Raw genomic sequence first — 21,068 nt, forward strand, 5'->3', positions numbered from 1 at the left:
CAGACTGGGAAGAATATCCAGTGATCGGTTAGACAAAGGCAAATAGAGATAGATGGGCAGAATCTCCGGCTCCGTCCAGGCGCAAGCGAAATCAAGCCAATCCGAGAGAGAGAGAGAGAGAGAGAGAGAGATGGGCTGTGATTTGGTTGCTTGTCCACATCTCAACCAAAAGAAGCCCCTCTCTGTTCCCCTTGCCTTCATATTCCTGCTCAATCTCCAAGTTCTCAAGATCTCCATTTCACAAGCAGAAGAAGAATCAAGAAGAAGAAGAAGAAGAAGAAGAAGAAGAAGAAGAAGAAGGGGAAGAGGAAGATGAAGATGAAGATGAAGATGAAGAAGAAGGAACAATGGGAATAGCACACTCTCTGTTGCAGGAGGATTGTCTTGCTTCTTGTTAAAGAGATGACGATGGCCAAATCCAGTGGGGGTTTCCCTTACAGATGGGTACCTCTTCTGTGTATCCTCTGCTTCTCTATGGGAATGCTATTTTCCAACAGGTCAGTTCCCTCTCCTTCTCCCTCTATCGGTATAGACAGACAGACAGACAGACAGACAGATAGATACATACATACATACGTTACATACACACATGCATGTATACGTATGTACACTCATAGACTCCCGGAATTTTGAGTAGTTTCAAAGATTTATCATTTTGAGGTGAAATGTTTGAATTGCAATACAGATGGATGCTGCTGGAGACCGACAAATTCATGGATCCTGCAACTGGGATAAGAGTATGTCCAATATTTTTCTCTAAATCCATTGAGAGAGAGAGAGAGGGGGGGGGGGGGGGGCGGGGAGGATTTAAGGACTGAAAAAGGTCAAAGTTACCAAAATTACAAACTGTCATCAGAAACATGATACAAGTGTCGGATATGAGCTTGAGAAAAAAGAAGGTCTACTGCTAGATCTGAGAAACAGGAATTCGGGGATAATGTATATGGACAGAAACATCATCATGATAGACTAGAGAGTATAACATGAGGAGCAAGATAAACAAATGCAGCACCTGAGGGTGTAACCTAACTGGTTTTGGGGCTCAAATCCTAAAATGATAACAGTGGGGTCCTGTCCAAGGTGGGTTCACAAGCACTATCCGTGAACCCATGACACTGGGCTCAAATCCTAAAATGACAACAATGCCGTTCTTTCCAAGGCGGGTTCACAAGCCGTGTCCAACAGGATGGTGTTTGCTTGTGTATGAATGTGCACGGTGTTGTCTGTCTAGCAACATCATAACACCAACTGTTTATTTTGCATTGTCAGCATCTATGTTGTACAAATAGGATGATCACGTCGGTGCAATATAGTAGTAGTCTTCATTGACAGTCATGCTTGCAATTTTCAGAACTCTAGAGCCTTACGGGGACTATTTATCATTGTACTTTCAATATTAACATGAGCTGTGCAGGTAGAAAAATCATACCTTGGATTCTGCTGGCACTTTGTTGTTTCTGAACCTACAAAGTTGTAGGTAGGATTACCTAGAAAAGAAGCCAATGTTTGGAAAGGGGATTATGGTACATTTGAAAGACTAAGCTTCAGACCAGAGATAATGGAAGGTGGAAAAAGTATACACTGTTAATAAAGGAGAGATCCATCATGTTCATTGTCTAGGAATGACTTTCCTACACGCTGTCAATGAATACAAAATGTTAAATAGCAAAACAAACTGAGGCAATCTGGCTTCTAAAACCCTAAATTCTAAAAACAGAAAGAATAGTGGCAAATCAACATCTGAACCAAATCCTTGGAACACTCTGAATGAAAGATTGTATTGGTGTGGTTTCAATTAGAGAGCACACATTTTTTCTTATAATCTGGAATTTGTCCATATGCTGTTTGTATGTAATTCACATGACAGCAATCTGATTGATTTGTTTTGCGATTCTTTTCCATGGATCTGGTTTTCATACAAAGGGCATTTCAAGAACACATTCCACTCAAAGGTTTGTATGATAGTTGCATCATTCTCTTTTCAAAGCTCCTAGAGTAATCTTGAATCATGAATACAGCGTGTGGGGATAATGTGGTGACAAATTACAATGCATGGACATTTGACAGCTCAATGTTAGATGCAGACTTAGAGTCAAACATTTGGAGAAGAAGTTTAAGTGCAACTTCTAATAGAAACCACACAATGTTCATGGTAATTGGGATTAACACTGCATTTAGCAGTCGAAAACGCCGTGACTCTGTACGACAGACATGGATGCCAACAGGTGAATCACCATCATTGCTCTGTAAGGCTAGTGTATACAAACACAGCCATTGTTTTAATCTTCTTTTGATGCAGGTGAGAAACTGAGACAACTGGAAGAAGAGAAGGGGATTGTTATCAGATTTGTAATTGGTCAGGGGTGAGAAATCTTCTGCAAACCTACTAATACATATGCACATGCAGACATATTTCCCACACCTTGTTTTGTAGACCTATTGTCAAAGGCGTACATGCATGATGCACTCTTTCTTATTTTCCTCTTTCTTTGAAGAAAATAAAACCATACAATTGTTTCCAATTGTGCATCTATATTTGGAGCTGATTGGTCTATACTCGTTATTGCAATATTAATCCATATAAAAAAAATCATAAAAAGGAAGTCTCAACTCATTGTAAACTCATTGAGCTTATTTTCATTTGTGCATCCACATGTGAAGCCAATCAGTCGAGGTGTGTTTTTGGTATTTTGCAATTTGTCCATTGCAAATCATCTACAAGTGTGGTTGAAGATACACGATGCTTTGTTGGTGAAGCTAATCAGTTGATTTCTTCATAGCTAGATAGTCTCTTTTGGTTCTTTCAATCTTATAATAGGTACCTAAAAAAGTATTTATTTTGTCGTATGCATATTGCAGCTCAACTCCAAATGGCATACTGAATCGCGCTATCCAAGCAGAGGAGTCTCAACATCATGATTTCTTAAGACTAGTGAGTATGACCTATAATTCAATTTGATGCACTTACAAATGTCGATTTGGGGTGGGGAAAAAGGTTAATATTGGTGCAAATTATACATAATTTTTGACAGGAACATGTGGAAGGGTACCATGAATTATCTGCCAAGACAAAAATATTCTTTGCTACTGCTGTATCATTATGGGATGCAGATTACTATGTAAAAGTTGACGATGATGTCCATGTCAATCTAGGTGATATGATCATGTAGAATAATATTTCTAAAAGCTGCTTATATACATTAGGGACTAGTGAATGACATTGACATAAACAAGAATGTGAATACCTAACCAGTTTTTTGTAGAGATTGCAAATTGGAATCTGTCTGCATTTATTCTTCTCAGCTATCAATTTATCTTTGTAGGTGAACTTGGTGCTACCCTTGCTCGTCACCGGAACAAGTCTCGTGTGTACATAGGGTGCATGAAAGGTGGTCCTGTCCTTGCACAAAAGTAAGCATTATAATAAGCCCCATTGAGATGAAAAAGAAAAATACAATCACACACATACGTGTATATAACTTTGGGTAAGTATATGTATAATGAGCCCCATTGAGATGAAAAATAAAAATACAATCACACACATAAGTATAATTATATATATAAATACAACAGACAGATATAAGTAAATAAATGATGTCAATGGTCTCATAACCAAAACATTATCAGGGAATCAAAATATTATGAGCCTGAAAGTTGGAAGTTTGGAGGGCAAGGTAACAAGTACTTCAAGCATGCAACAGGGCAATTGTATGCAATCTCAAACGAGCTAGCTCTTTACATTCATAAGAATCTGTGAGTTCTATTTGTAATCCCCAGCTTGTTGCTTTAAATTGAAAAGATTTTGCAAGGTCTTGAAAGGTGCAAGTATTTTGTTGTTGAGTTATTGCTGTATGCATTCATTCATTTGTGAAGAGTCTTATTGTGAGTTTTTTTGGCAGTAACATTTTACACAAGTATGCGAATGAGGATGTATCTTTGGGGTCATGGTTCATTGGTCTTAATGTGGTCCATATCGATGATCGGAGGATGTGCTGTAGCACCACGGGTATGGAACAATCTTTTGTATATTTATACATATTGCATACATCCACCAGTGGACAATTTCCCCTAGTTTCTTTGTTATTCTCAAAATTTGCATGTCGTTCCCAGCTATTGAGAGGCGAGATGCTCAAATTTATCTCTAATATGACTTGGTCAGATAATGTTTTCATAATCTCAAAATCATCTTATATCCTTCAATGGAAGTAATTGCAGTAGTGGTTTACAGCAATAGCTTATAGGGGCAAATGCCAAAATGCCCATGAGGTTTTCTTACTTTCTCCAAAATGCTCCTAAGTTATCATTATTTTCCTGAATGTCCTTGGCTGATCCCCATCTCGGGCAATTAAATGTGCTGTTTGAGCAATTACATGTACATTTCACCATCTTCTCAATTACATTTGCTATTTTGAGCAATTAAATGGGCGTTTCATTCTTCCTCTTCGCTGTTTTTGGGGTGGGAAATAATGAAATTCAGGGGCATGTGAGGAAATAAAGAAAAATGCAGGGAGTTTTGCACCAACTTATAGAAGTAGTGGGGAACCTTGCTTGTATATGCAAAATCCCATCCCAGTCTTGGGTTTCTCTAACTAGTTTCTTTATGTTTATTTTAATGGACAGATTGTGAGTGGAAATTGCAAGGCGGCAACACATGTGTTGCCTCCTTCGACTGGGCATGCAGTGGGGTTTGTAGGTCTGTGGAAAGGCTGAAGAGTGTTCATAAAAAATGTGGAGAAGATGAGCATGCTTTATGGAAATCTGTATTCTAAGACAACTATCACGACCCAATTTGTATTCCAAAGAAAGATTACTGGCACTGTGTTAGTGTATGGAATGTGAAAATGCCCATCTGAGTGAAGATGTATGCTTGGAGCATACACAAAATCTGTAGTTCCCCAGAGGTTTCAACCCATTACTTTGTGTGCAACCACGGAGACACAGCATCTGGGGGATAGGATATGCTAAGGTTATGCTATACTCAAAGCTTATGTTTATCTTTGGCAATTTTGGTTCAATCGAATGGGGGCTTGATTAGCAGCTGCAAAAACCTGAAAAGCAGTTATTTTTGGGGGTGAGGAGTTGAATCCATGGCCTATAACTATCGAGGTAAGGGCCTCAACCATGAGGGCAACCAACCCCCCTTGTCTGTTCATTTCATTCTTGCAATTCTGTGTTATGCTGTAATACTACTGCATCTTTTTTTTTTGTATTGTAATGGTCATTGGTGACCTGCATTGTTCTGTAATTGTATTTGACTTGGAAGCATGATTTTGATTCTTAACTAACTGGACTGCACTTTATGTGGACTCGGCTTTATTATGATGTAAGGCTAATGTACTTCGAAAAAAACAATGATGCAATTTTCTCACTGGTCTTGTGTCACTTCATCTGTGTGTCCCTGCTCTTCATCACATGAAAATTATACAGAGTTTTATACGAGGCATCACTTAATTATGCTGCCTCTACAAGCTTTCAAGCCTGGCAATATAAAATTTAGAAACAATTACCATATTATGCTTGTTTTCAAAGTGAAGGCTCTTCATAACATGAAAATTATGATTGAACACACCATTAAAGCTTGAGAAGAGTTATTTGAGTTAAATGGAAGATAATCTTACTGTAATTAGAAAATCATTTTTGCCAATGACATGGTCTAATAACTTGGCGCTCTTGAGTTAGCTCAATTGATTTGAAACAAGAGTATAATTTGCAAATTATGATTCTAATTAGAGGAAGGCAAGAGTGCTTTTTATTTCTTATGCTTCTAAGCTTGTTACGGGCAAATGTTACCATATCAATTCTTCATTAGCAATTAAGTCTGTCTCTTAATATGACAATTGAGTGGCATCATTTGAGATGATGACATATCATCAAAGATTCTTCTGAAATGTGGTTAACTTCATGAAGCGCAACCTTTTGATTAGTGATCCATAAGGTGCATACTTCCCAATTTGTTGTCATTGTTTGAACTTGTAGGAAGCCATGGTCATTCGCTCTCAAACATGGCATAATGAAAGGTGCATCCACCAAACATCATACATTCGCAGTGATCTAACAATGCTATCCCACCAAGTTATTTTGGCATACAAATATGGCTCCAAGTTACATAAGGGCGGCCCAAAATTGCTCCCACAATGTGAACTTCAGTAAGGTTGCTAGATTTTCAATAGTTGCTTTCAACCAAGGCAACAATGGTAAAAAGTAGGATATCATAGAGTGACGATTGATTGAACTACTTTTAATCTAACATGAAAGGGGCATGATTGTGATTTCCGGTACATAATTGTTTTTCGATAATGTGTTTGGACATCATGCTAAGAATTTCCCATTAGACACATCATTGCTAATAGGATAACACACGTGATGACAAATCATACCACATTGAACTAATTTTGGTATCTAACCAAGAGTCTCCAATTGTCTTTTCGTACATGAGGTGAAAACAAATTTTTGAATATTGATCTTCATACCGAAGGCTATAACAAATGATTTCCAAACTTGCAGATGCAAATATAGTTTGCATATTGCATGAGACAAGTTATTACTACTCAATAGAGAGCACGATTTCATGCCAACAAGCATTGGCAACCTCATGTACTTAACCCTAAATAGATAATATTTCTATGTGTATTTTTAAACTCCTAAGACTTTGTCTATAGGTAAGTGTGGTAAATTAACCCCACAAGTTTGTAAGATCTTTCTTAGTTCTCAAACATATTGGTTTATTTACCTAATTCATCAATATATTAGTTGGTAAAGCACATCAAAACACACTTCCCTCAATTAGACATTACAAGACTACAATATTTTAAAGTGGGGGAGTATTTTACGTGCATAACCATAACTGATCATGAACCAGGTTTTCCATAGTTTTCCTAAACTCAAGATGAATACACGTGGGTTAATTCTGAAAGGAATGAGGGTTTGAAATGCATTATTCAATTCTATGGTGCTGGATAGCTATTAAGTGTGTTATCACTTGACTACTTTAAATAAAGCATTCAAGTGTGAATACACTAGGGCCTAGGGTTTCTCCCTACATACAAAGACTAGCTACCTTATTATGAAGTAAGGCTTTACTTATGTTGAGACTATGACAATGTGGCTATGGTGCTTGTTAGCTAAGCAAGTGTGTTCCTTGCAGAAACCAAGGTATGGCTCGCATCAACCCGCGATGGTATGGGACATCAAGGAGGTATGGGTCCATCTCATGTTGTTGCTAGGGGGTGGTCGGGTGGTTTGGCACCCCTCTTTCCTTTCTTTGGTCTATAATTCCGTATGTTTTGCTTAATTAATTAGTTAGACTCTAACACTACCCATATCCTTGGCACACCGACAAGTACGCGCAAACCCATGGCATAGATAGTAATTACAATCGAGGCAACTAAAAGTGGCGTATGCATCAAAGAAATGAAGTACACTTTCTACCAAGGTGAGCTCAAGGAAGAAGTTTACATTCTTGTAAGGGGTGCTATTAGTAGTGTTGAGGTTGTTAGGGCTTCTTGTCCCTAACATAGGTGTTTGGAGGCCTTCCATGGAAAGCCCAAAGGTCATTATTACATTGGGCTTAGTGTGGGCGTACCATTTTGCTTATTCCTCTCTATTAGGGATACCAACATTTGGAAGAATTTGAGAACCATAGGGTTGAGTTGTGCTCCTAAAGTGCATCCACTATTTTGCTAGTCAAAGCCAACAATGGTTTTCTAAAAAGCAAGTAGACATGAATAGGAAACTAGCAACTCTTTTCATTGGTATTTTTCCAACCCTACGATAAATGTTCCAAAAATGTGACATTGTCAAGTACACTTTTGCCATACCTTTATATGCATAACTAGAATTAATGATACTGAAAAACTTATCAATCATGTTGGAACATGTTTAATGAGCCTAAATCTATGTGCACATTTACCATTGTTTAAAACATGTTTACCACTAGCATCCTAGTATTTTGTCAAGCCATATATGAGAGGTTGAGAATACTCATTGAACATACCTGAAAGCTGGTACATAATTCTGAATTGTCCTTTCCATTTTCACATAATTCACATCTTTAAAAATCTATGAAAGAAGCTTAATTTAGGGGCATGCCTCTTTCATTATGGTGGTAAAGGATGTCCTCAATGACAATGACAGCAACATTCAGTGAAACTTAATTCAGGGGTGTAATGACAACAACATTCAATGATGAATGATGTGTAATTATTGGAGAAACAAATGCCACAAAGTTATGAGAACCCATTAGTCCTAAGTTGCACAACATTTAACATTCAAAGCAATGAGAATAAAAGTTCACAATGAAAAGATAATGTCACCTTTTCTTTCTTTGCCTATTAGGTTCATTCTAATCTCAAAACATTTCTTGATTAAATTTAATGGGTCACAAACGTGTGCATTATGCTTTTAAATTAAAGTCAACGGGGTTTGGAGTATTTGTGTTTAGGCCTCAGTGTCACGCAATACATGCTTCAAGACATTAAGCATCCACTGCAAATGTGTTCAATATTTCTTGTTCCATAGACACAAACATAATACCAAAAGGATGTAAATTAAACATCGTTTCCTTTTAATAACCCGGGAAAAACTAGAAAAAACATGGATTATATAGACTGCTTGCATGTATTTTTACTACATTGAGAGCTAGGGAGTATGGCCTATTTACTAGTAAAATCTTGGAAGGTAGTTTTGTTACCATATGAAAAGTAGATTTACAGAAAAGAATAAGGCCTAGCGGTTTGGGCCTTTGCTCCGTCAGCCGGTAGATATAGTATTGGCACTACTTTGGTTGAGATTGTTGAAGATTTCTTGTCATCTTGTTACAAATCAAAGATAGAATGCCATCATTTCCCTTAATCTTGATACAAAAAACATTTTGTTCTAGGGCGTTTCTAGTTTTGAGGAATAGAAAAGTTTCCACTGGAAAGATTAACAAACAAATCTCTCACAACTGTGTGGTGACTTGCTGTAGCTTCCTTTTCACAAAAAAATCATGCCGACCCACTGCATTAGATTCGAGAAGTACAGTTTTACTGTATTTACATTTACCTTCTTCTTTTTTGTCATCTTGTTCTGCCTCCCTGCATGAGTTGAAAATAAAAATCATTTGAAACAATGATTATGAAAAATTACTATATTACGAAATCATACTACATTAAGAAACCAGGGTTATGAAAATTATTCAAGCCGAACTTCTAACCAATGCACGTCAATCCCATCTTTCGCAATTATCGATTTGCATGTTTCCCAGCTAAACCGTACAAGCGTCGGAAAACCAAAGATGTTGTTTCTATGCTTTTGCAACCACTCTTTTGTAACCGGATCTAAAAAGTCAAATAAATACATACATCACAACCTTTTCAAAAAAGAGAAAACATAGCATTGTTTGACGTAACACAAATACCAATGCATTACCCCCGGGATAACCAGAGCCAAACTCTCGATTGATCTCCACATTCTTCTCTTGCATGACCCACTCTTTTAATGCTCGATCTCTAGTGACCTGCACAAATATGATTTAACCTCACATCCCTCTCTATCTATCTACTCTCTCTTGGAACATATATGTGCATATATACTCGCTTGTATAGGTATATATATACTTAACTAGTACTTTCTTTGGATCAGTACTGGTTACTCATGATGAGGAAGTTAGATTAGAAATATGTTTTTCTTGCGTTACTCAATTTGATGGGTTGACATAACAAGTCATAATTCTTGGTTAGGTCTCACAGGCTGTAATAATCTTGTAAAGATATATATTATATACATATATTTCTTTCTTTCTTTCTTCTTTGCACGTTTCAGCACATAAAATTTATTAGCATGTTTCTAAATATCTGTGTTGAAAGACTAGTAATAACCTTGGCAGCAATGCTGGCAGCACTAACAATTGGAAAGAGACTATCAGCTTTCTTGGCAACTTTGAAGGTGATCCCGGGAAACTTCTGGGAAAGTTGAGCCTCATATTTCTCTGCATCACCAACAGTGTCCACAAATACCTATAGATCCATTTGAGATCATGTAAAAGAAATCTTTCCAATATACACAATCATAACACCGTTTGGAGACATTATCTTATAGTCCTATACCACTATAGATGCATAAAATGCAACCTAGTTTGTTTGTCGTACAAGAAAATATTAAAAAGTAAGAAAACCTCATAATAATATACATGGCCAGCTATTGATAACATACCTGAGTTATAAAGATTCCCGCATTGAGAACTTGACGAATGAGGCCAATTGCTGAGTTATGAGAGATAAGATTTAAGTTTGTTTTCTCCCTGATTAAAAATTTATAAGACAAAATAAGGTTCCACAACGAACTGTTTGCTTTTCAAAGACATTGAATTTAGTAAAAACTCCAAAATCGCCCTGAACCATATGTCCAATATTTCCCCAAATGCTCCAAGTTTTTGTTAATTCTCCAAATGCCTTTAGTTGATCCCATCTCCAAAAACTATATATGGTCTTTGAGGAATTTGATGGTCAATTCATCTCCTTTTTTCTCAATATGTGTCACTTGAGCAATTATACAATTAATTCATTCCCTTTTCTCTTTTTTGGGGGGATGACCAGGTCAATTGGGAAATAGAAAAGGCTCAACTCAGGGGATTTTGGAGTTTTTCCCCAGGACTTATGCTTAGAAATATTTCTAACTTTGCAAGCATCAATGAGGATAGAACCCTGGGATCAATCACATCCACTGCCCAGCCCATGGATTTATCAGATTTCATGGACTCAAACAGTTCTTCCCGCTTCGATTCTTTCAAAGTTTTTGAATCTGCAACCAAAATAGTCCACAGTATGTTTAAAAATGCATGTTTAAGGCAGAATAATTATATCATGAGATGCAGACATAAATACAAGTCATGGTTTACACACACAAAAAAAAAAAAAAAAAAATCGGAAGAATAAAAAGAATGCATTGAAGCTTTTTTTCACCTGCGTATTCGAGAGAAGCGAGAGTATCTTTGTAAGTAAGCGGGCAGTAAGCACATGCATAAACCATGGGACCTGAATAAGCACAAATTAACATTGAGGGACAGAAAAACAAATGAAAAAATTCAAAAAACAGATCAAATACCTCTATCTAGAGAGCAAGAGATAGAGATATATCCTATTTCAGTTCCACAGATTGTTATTTTAGGATCCCTGGTGTCTCTCTCTTTTTTTCTTTCACAAATGTATGTTTATAATTAAAAAAATATCACAACACAACAAACCATGTTATCCAGGATCTTATCTCTCTATCCATCTAACTAGCTCTCTCTCATCAAGATTCTAACTTTTATGCTTGTTTGGATACAGATCGACCCCTGCCCAATCTAGAAGACGATATCCCTTATTTCAAGGCCAAGGGAAAACTTATTATAGTTGGTGACATGCAGGCTCATACAAGAAGTTTGCAACTTGATGCACAACTAGGAGTCCGTAACAGCTTGGCTTAAGGCTGAACCGAGCTGTTAAACTGTTTTTAACCCTTTAGTGGTTTGGTGGTTCAGTTCAGGCTTGAATTTCCTTAACCAGTTTGAGCTTGGTTTGGGATGTTTCAAGTCAAACCGAACCATTTTGGGCTAAACCGTTCCAAACCGGTTAAGACTTAATTGATTTAGCTAAACCCGTTTAGGAGCTGGTTGAATTCAGGTTTGAAAACTCCCAAACCTGTTAAGGCTTAATCGGTTTGCTTTGGACAAGGCCAAACGGGTTAAGCCGAAACCAAACCATTGCCAATTCCTATGCACAACCATCTTTTGTGTCAGATATATCAAGAATTCAAGAGGATAGACAAATGTATAGTTGTTCTCAGCATGAAAAAGATTTAGATCAATATGGGAAATTACTTCTACAAATGTGTAATGGTGCTAAAATTACTTCTACGAATGTGCACTCCCAAGAGCCTTGTGCCATAGTACATCCATATGGAATCCAGGGCTCCCCAAGTATTTGTGGACACAAATAGAGAATTCGAGTATGATATTGTCATAAATGATACAAAGCAAAGTATCCACCCCATATGAGATCATCCATGCTGGATTGGCAACACTCGCCATGATGGTAGAAGTATTATTTCAGGCATTAAACCTCATCCACCAGATTTGAATCATGCACCTCAGATAATTACACATAATGCATTTGAAGCATGCATTGATGCAAATATCAACAACAAAACATGTAGAAACATCGTGGTATTCACAGGTGATGAAGTGATTCAACAGCAATCACCTCAACATCAAGAAGTTTCCACTCTTTCAATAATGTACACCTCTACATGCCCCACAGGACTCACAAAGAAGTAGGCCAAGTCAAAATTTCCTCCCACCAACAAGAGATCAAGGCAAGACGAGCACTTCTCTTACCTAAAGCTGAAATATGTTGCAAATTATGTGAAGGAGAAATCAAAAGTGAGGAAACATTTGTGTCTAAGTGCCCAACTTGCAACCAATTCAGACAGAAGCATCCCACCCTCTACGGGGATTCCACCACCATTCAACAATGTGGCCAAATCTTGCTCAAGCTTCAAAAGCAAAGGGATGGCTCTTGTATTAGCATGCAAGATGTTACAACAATTGCACATCATTGATTTCTTCCCAACAAGCCATGATAGAGCGAGAAGAGGAATGCCAACGATAATTGAGACCATGAATATCCGGATATAAATTATGTGAGCCATACCATTACCAGATCATGGAGACCAATGTTCACCATGTCTGATGTAGATGAGGACAAACCCAGATTCACTTGTTCAACTTTGTCACAGTCTTATTTCCCGCACCAACCAACCTCAGATACAAAGTCTCTCTCTCTCTCTCTCTCTCTCTCTCTCTCTCTCTCTTTATCTATTTATTTATCTCTCTCTAAGCAAAGCTTTCGTCCACTGTGCATGGCAATTGAATATCAAGACCACTGATGCCTTGGGATTTTCTTGCTCGAATTCAAGATACACAAGGAGAAGTTGTTTACGGACAACAATACAGCCATAGAAGCTCATACCTTTCTTTAGACCCATCACTCCTACTCATGCTACAAGTCACGCAAGGGTCACACAAATGAGTCCCAAGCAGGACATTGCAAAGGTGTTACAATAGATCAGGCAATGGCAAATTGTCGTGCACATAGGCCTGACTTCATGGACCATGATCTCACCACCCCTTTCATCGACAGAGAAAGGCCATTATCTCCCACCATTACAGGTGCTTCCCTCACTTCTGAAACTTCTCCATTCTGGATCGAACTAAGCTAGAGATATTTCAAAGACAAAAATGATCTATCTGTCATATCACTTTTCTCATTTGACAAACATTAATTAAGATTATTGAGGAGTTCCTACAGGGTTTTAAGTCTAGATTCCAAAAAAAGATCACATCAATAATCATTTCCGACACGACTTTTCAATCATCTACTCACTACAGAACCAAACTCGTGGAAGATCCAAACAGAAAAACCTATCAACAACCATAGTCTTCCACATTTCCACTTTCACATTGTCTTGCTTTTCTACCCTTTTTATAAATTCCTGCCCCAACCACCAAACCCAACTGGAGAGAGTGCTCTCTCTGACGATTGTTTGATACCATAGGTTTTATGATAATATATGATCAGGCATGAGCATGAGCATAGAGCCCTTCTAATCTGTCTTGTCTACTGTAATTATTATTCATTTGTTTCATTTTCGTTTTCCTCAGAGAGAGAGGGACTTTAAATCAGTTTTCCGTGCAGTGTTAATCGATCAATCGGCTCCTTTCAATTTCTTTTCCCTTTCATCTGTTTCAGCATTGTAACTAATCATCCGTTGCCGTTTCCCCAGACTGACAGACACAGTAGTACAGAAAGAGCGGAGGGATTATCATACCTAGGACAGGTCCACGTCCAGCTTCGTCGATGCCGAGGAGGCATGGTTGGGAAGCCCAGGAGACAGCCACCGCCATCGCTCCTCTCTGTCTCTGTCTCTGTCTCTGTCTCTCACTGTGTAGAAATTTGAATGAACGAATCTACACTGTATAGCGATGGGCACGGTTTGAACCGAAACCGAACCGTTTATATAAATGAATCAAAAGGTCTTAAATGAATCCAAAACACATACAAAGCTTTTTGAATGAATCTAAAACACATAAAAAAAGCATTTGAATGAATGAATCCTACACATTGCGATGGGCACGGTTCGGTTTGTTTTTAAGGCAAAGAAACCGAACCGTTTATATAAAACAAAAACCAAACCAAACCGTTTAGGGAAAAGTTGAAACCAAACGGAACCATGTAATAAAAAATTTAAACCTAACCATTTAAATCAAACTAATTAAACATTTAAATAAACAAAAATACATTAAATTATATAAGCATTTAAGTTAAATTTATTAAATCAATAAATAAACCATTAAATTAACTAAATCGATAAAAACCCATTAAATTAATAAACTATTAAGCTAAAAACAAAGTTAACTAAAAACCTTTAAACCAAAACCGAACCGTTTATCGAAAAATCCAAACCATTAAATTTTTTTGGAACCATTAAACCATGGCTTAACGGTTCGGTTCAGTTTGAGCTGAAACCGTGCAAAAGCTTTTGAATGAATGAATACACGCATGGAGATAGATAGATAGATAGAGAGAGAGTGTGTCTCACTGTAGCGGGCTTGTCTTCAACACGATTTCGGAGGTATTCAGTTCCCCCACTCTGGAGCCTTGGCTGTTTGCGAAATTTAACCGTCTTGGATGAGAGGAGGAACGGTTGAGCTGCCGCGTAAATTGACTTCCTCCTAGAGCGCACCTCGCATTCCGCATAAGGTTGGTTTCTTCCCGCACACCTCACATGCGAAAAAGGCCTTCGCTTTTGAACCCAAATCACCAGATACATTTACTATCAACTTTCTTGGATTGGGGTGCGACATCTTGCTATGCCTCCGGTTGGGTTCTAACTGAGTGCCTAGAATTAACTCCATGTTAATGTAGCACCAAAATCATATCCTTCACCTCAACCGTCAGACAACAACTTCTTTGGTTGGTTGAGGTGAAGGATATGATTTAGTCCTACACGCGTAAATCCAATCATTGGGCACATATAAATGTGGGGTAGAAACTTTAGCTGAAATGTCACACAACATATAAACGAGTTGATATAATCAAGGAAACTTTACCACTTAGGATTGAGTTCATGCAAAGACAACCAACTCCAAAAGCTTTTTCAACAAACCACTTGTGTATCCATGTTACATGAATGGTCAAGTTGTTTTTTATACGTAAATTGTCCCTTAGTGTTGACTAGGTGTACATCGTGGCCTTCCCCACATGCATGTTTGGGAGCTTAGATGAAGGGCAACACGAGGATTAGGGTTTAGGTCAACTAGAGAGAGAGAGTTTGAGTGAGAGACAAAGGGGGAGAGAGAGAGAGAGAGAGAGATGCACGTTGTCTTGGGTATAGAGAGTGTACCACATTTTTTATTTTTAGATATTTATGTATATACAAGTAAAAAATGTGCTACGAGTGCATTTTCACTCGTGCACTAATAAAAGGCACGATGGCCCTTTATTCCCAACAACCTCCCACCTAAAGGCAGTGTGTCGTGAGAAAAAAGAAAGAAAGAAAGAAAAAAGTCAGCTAAGTCCAAGTATGTACAAAGCTGAACTACATACATCTATCCAACTCCCATCATTTGTCGGCAATGAGCAAATCGCTCAGCTGGAAGACCCTTCGTGAGAAGATCTGCAGGATTATTATTTGTATGTACTTTGACAAGCTCAATGTTCTTGTTGTCAAGTACATCTCTGATGAAGTGATACTTCACCTGTATGTGCTTCGTCTTTGCATGAAAGACGAGATTCTGAGCTAGCATGATAGCACTCTGACTATCACAATGAAGAATAGGTAACTTTGTATTGCCAATATCTCTCACTAGATATGAAAGCCATGAAGCCTCCTTGCATGCCTCAGTGGCAACAACATACTTTGCCTCTGTAGTAGACAATGCAACACACTTTTGTAGTTTGGAGATCCAAGAGACCGCTCCTCCAATGAAAAACACATACCCAGAAGTAGACTTTCTGCAGTCTGCGTGACCAGTATAGTCCGCATCTGTAAAACCAACGACATATGCCTTTTGATTTCCAAAGCAAATGCAACACACTTTTGTAGTTTGGAGATCCAAGAGACCGCTCCTCCAATGAAAAACACATACCCAAAAGTAGACTTTCTGCAGTCTGCGTGACCAGTATAGTCTGCATCTGTAAAACCAACGACATATGTCTTTTGATTTCCAAAGCAAATGCACAAGTCCTTTGTGCCTTTGAGGTATCTCATAATGCCTTTCACCGCTTCCCAATGCTTTTTGTTGGGATTTTTCATGTACCTACTAACCATTCCCATTGCAAAAGCAATATCAGGGCGTGTAGCAACCATCACATATATCAAATTGCCAACAATTGAAGAATATGGAACCTTAGCCATTTCAACCTTCTCATCATCAGATGTAGGGTTGTCTTCTGCATTGAGTTTCAAATATGGAGGCAATGGAACCCCAATTGTCCCCCCCCCCCCCCCCCCCACCACCATATTGAAACGCTGCAAAACCTTAGACATATACTCTTGTTGAGATAGAAAGAGTAACCCTTTCGACCGGTTTTGGAGTATTCGCATGCCAAGGATGTGATTTGCATCACCAAGATAATTCATATCAAAGCTACCATGAAGGCTTTGCTTCAATGAATTCAAGGCATGAACATCCTTGCCAACCATCAACATATCATCAACATACTGTCAGGAATAGTACTAAAACAGAGATGGAATTAGTACTAAGAAGAGTAGTACTATTAGTACTAAGAGGACGGGACTGCGTAAGATTCCCGAGAGAGAGGAAGTGAGAAGAGGAGAGAGAGAGAAATAGGATGATGACAGCAGCTCTTATATTATATGAAAGATAAGTACAAATCGACTAAGAGGCTTAAGACTGGTGTTGAACCAATTTGGTTCAAAACAATGCCTTGTGCCTCCTTTTATAGTGTTTTTAGGAAATAATCTTGAAGCTTCTAGAATGTTCCAGAGAGATCTGGAATATACATCAATTTTCTATGATAAAGTATAAATGAAAATAATATCCTACAAAATACAATTCCTAATCTAATGGTAAGAGCTCGACCCATGTAGCATAAAGTCATGGGTTCGAGTCTTGCCATGACACTATCTCCCCCTTAAAGACGACGAGTGGAACGAGTCGGCGCTAACTGCGGACCGGGTTTGTCCGGATACTTTCGGTGGAAATCAACAAGAAGATCTTGTGCATTGGCAACATTCTCGACGGGTTCCCAAGTACGTTCGCTCGGACTATAACCGAGCCAATCGACCAAGTAATAAAGTTTGTTGCGAACAAGTTTGGAATCGAGGATGGCAGCAACTTCATACTCCGGGCCGTCGTCCAACTCCAGCGGGGGCGGCGGTGGTGTCACACGATCGGGAATGGTGTTTGCTTTATAAGGTTCAAGAAGAGAACAATGGAAAACCGGATGTATCTGAAGCTGCGGAGGGAGATCCAGGCGGAAGGTGACATCATTAATCTTCCCCGTAATACGGAAAGGACCGAGTCGTCGATAATCCAATTTGTCGCACGGTCGAGTAGTCTTGATGTGACGACGTAAGAGCCATACTCGATCTTCGATGGCAAAAGAGGAGGGAATCCGATGTCGATCCGCATAAGTCTTCTGTGTGTGTTGAGCATGACGAAGGTGAGTAGAGAGATCCATCTGGATCTTGCGTAGCCTCTCCAAATGGTCCTCGGCACGAGGGTTGGTAGGTAGCTCCGGAGTGTCGATCACCGACCAGCGAGGATGGAAACCGGTATAAGCGAGAAATGGGGAGACCCGAGTCGAGGAATGAATAGCATTATTATACGCAAACTCCGCAAAGTGGAGAATCTCGGCCCAATCGTCCTGTTGATAACTCAGGAAACACCGGAGATATTGCTCCAACGTTTGGTTTGTTCGTTCCGCCTGTCCGTCAGTTTGAGGATGGTAGCCAGAGGAGAGGTTGCAGGAGACCTTGAGCATCCTGAAGAGATGCTGCCAAAATTTGGAGACAAATTGCGGGCCTCGGTCACTGATAATACTGTCTGGTAGGCCATGATGCCGAAATACCTCCCGCATAACAAGAGCGGCGGTTTCCTCGCTAGTGATGGCTTTAGTACATGGCACAAAATGTGCCATCTTCGTATATCGATCGACGACGGTTAGGATAGCATCGAACCCCTTTGAGACCGGCAGATCTGTAATAAAATCAAGACAAATAGACTGCCATGGCTTACTTGGAATTGGTAAAGGTTCCAACAAGCCATATGGATGGTGTCGTGGCATCTTTGCTCGGCAGCAAGCATCACAGGTCCGAACGTAATCGTCGACAAAACGGCGCATGTGGGGCCACCAAAAAGATCGCTGCACTAACTCCAACGTCTTGGTACTACCGAAATGTCCCGCCGTATGGGTGTCGTGACAATGTTGGACGATTTGAAGGCGACAGGAGCAATCGGGGACATATACGCGCTTTTTAAAGAATAACAACCCATCATGATATTCGAATTGTCGGTAGTCAATACCTGGTTGTTGAGACTGAGAACAGGATGCCCGAGAAGTATCAATGTGCGCCAGGATGTCTTGAGCAAAACTATCCGTCTTCAAGGTTGCACGTATGTCATCGGTAATCCGTGAATCCATCGGGGTGTGAAAAATCTGCGTCGTGTGCAATCGTGTTGGTCCCAAGATTACTTGCTTTTGATTATCAAATGTTGCGTCACCAGGACGAGGTGCAAGATATGAACGCCGTGATAGTGCATCTGCTTTTCCTTGCTGCTTCCCCGGTCGATATGTGATTTCGAAGTTGAAACGCGTGAGGAATTGCGCCCACCGAGCTTGCCGTCGATTTAGTACGCGAGCGTTCTGAAAATAAGCAAGATTTTTATGATCGCTAAAGACGATGACCTGATGTGGAGAGCCCTCTAAGAAATGCCGCCATTGTACAAATGAATCCACGATGGCTAATAACTCCTTGTCATGTATTTCGTAGTTGATTTCTGCGACATTGAATTTGCGCGAATGGAAAGCCACCGGATGCAACTCTTCTTTATCGCCTTGTTGAGAAAGGATGCTACCGAGGGCGAAATCTGATGCGTCGGCCTCCATGATGAATGGTTTGCTTGTATCCACATGAGCTAGAATCGGTGCTGATGTAAAGGCTTTCTTAAGATGCCGAAAAGCCATATCTGCTTCGATGGACCAGAGAAATGCTTGGCCCTTCTTCGTAAGTTGTGTGAGAGGTAAAATAATCTTCGAGTAATCCTGTATAAACTTACGGTAGAAGTTAGCAAAGCCTAGAAAACATTGTACATCTCGTACCGACCGTGGAATTTGCCACTCTAGTACAGTTTGGATTTTAGCTGGATCCATGGCGATGCCCTTTGAGGAGATGACGTAGCCTAGAAATTCCACTTGCTTGCAGTCAAAGCTACATTTCTCTAGCTTGGCATAAAGACCATTCTCGCGGAGTCGCTTTAGTACTAATAGTACATGAGAATCGTGCTCTTCCTGGGTCTTCGAATAAATCAACAGATCATCCAGATAAATGATCAAACAGATATCCAAGAGGTCTCTGAATATATCATTTGCCATGTGTTGGAAGACTGCGGGTGCATTGGTTAGGCCAAACGGCATAACAGTATACTCGAAATGCCCATACCGCGTGCGAAAAGCGGTCTTCCACTCATCTCCCGGTCGGATCCGCACGAGATTATACGCTCCTCGTAGGTCGATTTTAGTAAAAAACTTGGCACCATTAACTCGCTCTAAAAGACTTGATATAAGAGGAAGTGCATACCTATTCCGGATGGTGACTTTATTCAATCCGCGGTAATCAACAACAAGACGAAGTGAGCCATCTTTCTTCTTGACAAAGAAGATGGGTGCACCGGCCGGAGATTTCGAATGACGGATGAACCCGCTTGCCAAGTTCTCCTCTATGTAGGCTCGAAGGACTTCTAACTCGGTGGGTGACAAGTTGTAAATTGGTCCCCATGGTGGCTCGGTTCCTGGTTGTAAATCGATGGGACAGTCATAGGGACGGTGATGAGGAAGGGTACCGGCTTTTACCTTGTCAAATACATCGGCATAAGGATGATATTTTGCCGGAAGTTGTATTGAGGAGTCCTTCTTAATAGTGCTAGAAGGATGTACTGATATGGCAAATAGGAACATTGCCTCCTTGGGTCCTTCTTCGCGTAGTTGATGGAGTGAAATGGTCGAAACTCGGTGAGTTGATTCTTGGGGTGGTCGATATCGGACTTCTCTTGTTCTCCAATCTATGGCTGGATTATGTAATTCAAGCCAAGGTAATCCTAGGACAATGGGATGCTCTGGACTACTAATTATATTAAATGATATTATACACACAAAACTACCTAGGACAACTTGAATGGGTTCTGATTCTTCTACAATATTCCCGGAAGCAATGGGACGACCATCAATGACCACTACAGATGCGGGACAAGGAAGTTTTCTTAAGGATATCTGAGAAGCTTGGGCAAAATTTCGATCCATGAAACAGGAATTAGCTCCGGAATCTAAAAGTGCTAGGACGGGTACTGGGGGAGTACTTTTAGTACTAACAATGACTTGGGCTAGGAACACATTGCTAACTTGCTTGGAAGGAATGGAACCACTAATGGGCTGTACAGATCTAGGGCTGCTGTCCAACCAAATGGCTCCTATTTTGGCTGGACTCAATCGTTTAACTCTTCATCTAATTGACTAAGGATTTCAAATTTATTTGAGATACTTGGGCTATTAGTACTATGAATACTATCTGACACTCTATTAGTACTATTAATACTATCAGACACTCCAAAGGGAAGAATTGACTCGGGTTTAGTACAGGCGACGATTTGATTTACCTGTCTTCTTGGCCTATGGGGACAATTGATGGCGATATGTCCTGGTCCACCGCAATAAAGACATAATCGATTGGCACGTCGTTGTTGCTTTTCTTCTTCCGATAACGGGCCGCGTCGACGCATGGTATCGATCTCCATCGGTGTCGAAGTA

The 21,068-nt window shown here is 39.6% G+C and overlaps 2 protein-coding genes across 2 annotated transcripts; one reads left to right on the forward strand and one right to left on the reverse strand.

Moving 5' to 3' along the window:
- Positions 1–382: 382 nt before the first annotated feature.
- Positions 383–5,368, forward strand: LOC147854146 (putative beta-1,3-galactosyltransferase 4). Its single transcript, XM_087332075.1, has 11 exons — positions 383–497; positions 686–737; positions 1,924–1,952; positions 2,068–2,225; positions 2,300–2,363; positions 2,860–2,932; positions 3,033–3,153; positions 3,324–3,411; positions 3,628–3,753; positions 3,900–4,006; positions 4,621–5,368. The coding sequence occupies exons 1-11, from the start codon at positions 403–405 to the stop codon at positions 4,767–4,769; spliced, it is 1,062 nt and encodes a 353-aa protein (XP_087188201.1). The 5' UTR covers positions 383–402; the 3' UTR covers positions 4,770–5,368.
- A 3,160-nt stretch (positions 5,369–8,528) lies between these two features.
- On the reverse strand, positions 8,529–13,958 carry LOC147854147 (Polynucleotidyl transferase, ribonuclease H-like superfamily protein). The gene is made up of 8 exons (XM_087332695.1): positions 13,849–13,958; positions 10,941–11,012; positions 10,656–10,779; positions 10,192–10,279; positions 9,858–9,995; positions 9,409–9,496; positions 9,194–9,317; positions 8,529–9,074 (listed from the first exon to the last, which is right to left on the reverse strand). Exons 1-8 carry the CDS (start codon positions 13,922–13,924, stop codon positions 8,939–8,941), a joined length of 846 nt encoding a protein of 281 aa, XP_087188821.1. The 5' UTR covers positions 13,925–13,958; the 3' UTR covers positions 8,529–8,938.
- Between the last annotated feature and the right edge of the window lie 7,110 nt (positions 13,959–21,068).

The sequence above is a fragment of the Azolla caroliniana genome, unplaced genomic scaffold (assembly GCF_043228905.1).
Source record: "Azolla caroliniana isolate FFs.n. ecotype wild unplaced genomic scaffold, voAzoCaro1.0.p SCAF_16, whole genome shotgun sequence".
In the NCBI taxonomy this organism is placed as follows: domain Eukaryota; kingdom Viridiplantae; phylum Streptophyta; class Polypodiopsida; order Salviniales; family Salviniaceae; genus Azolla; species Azolla caroliniana.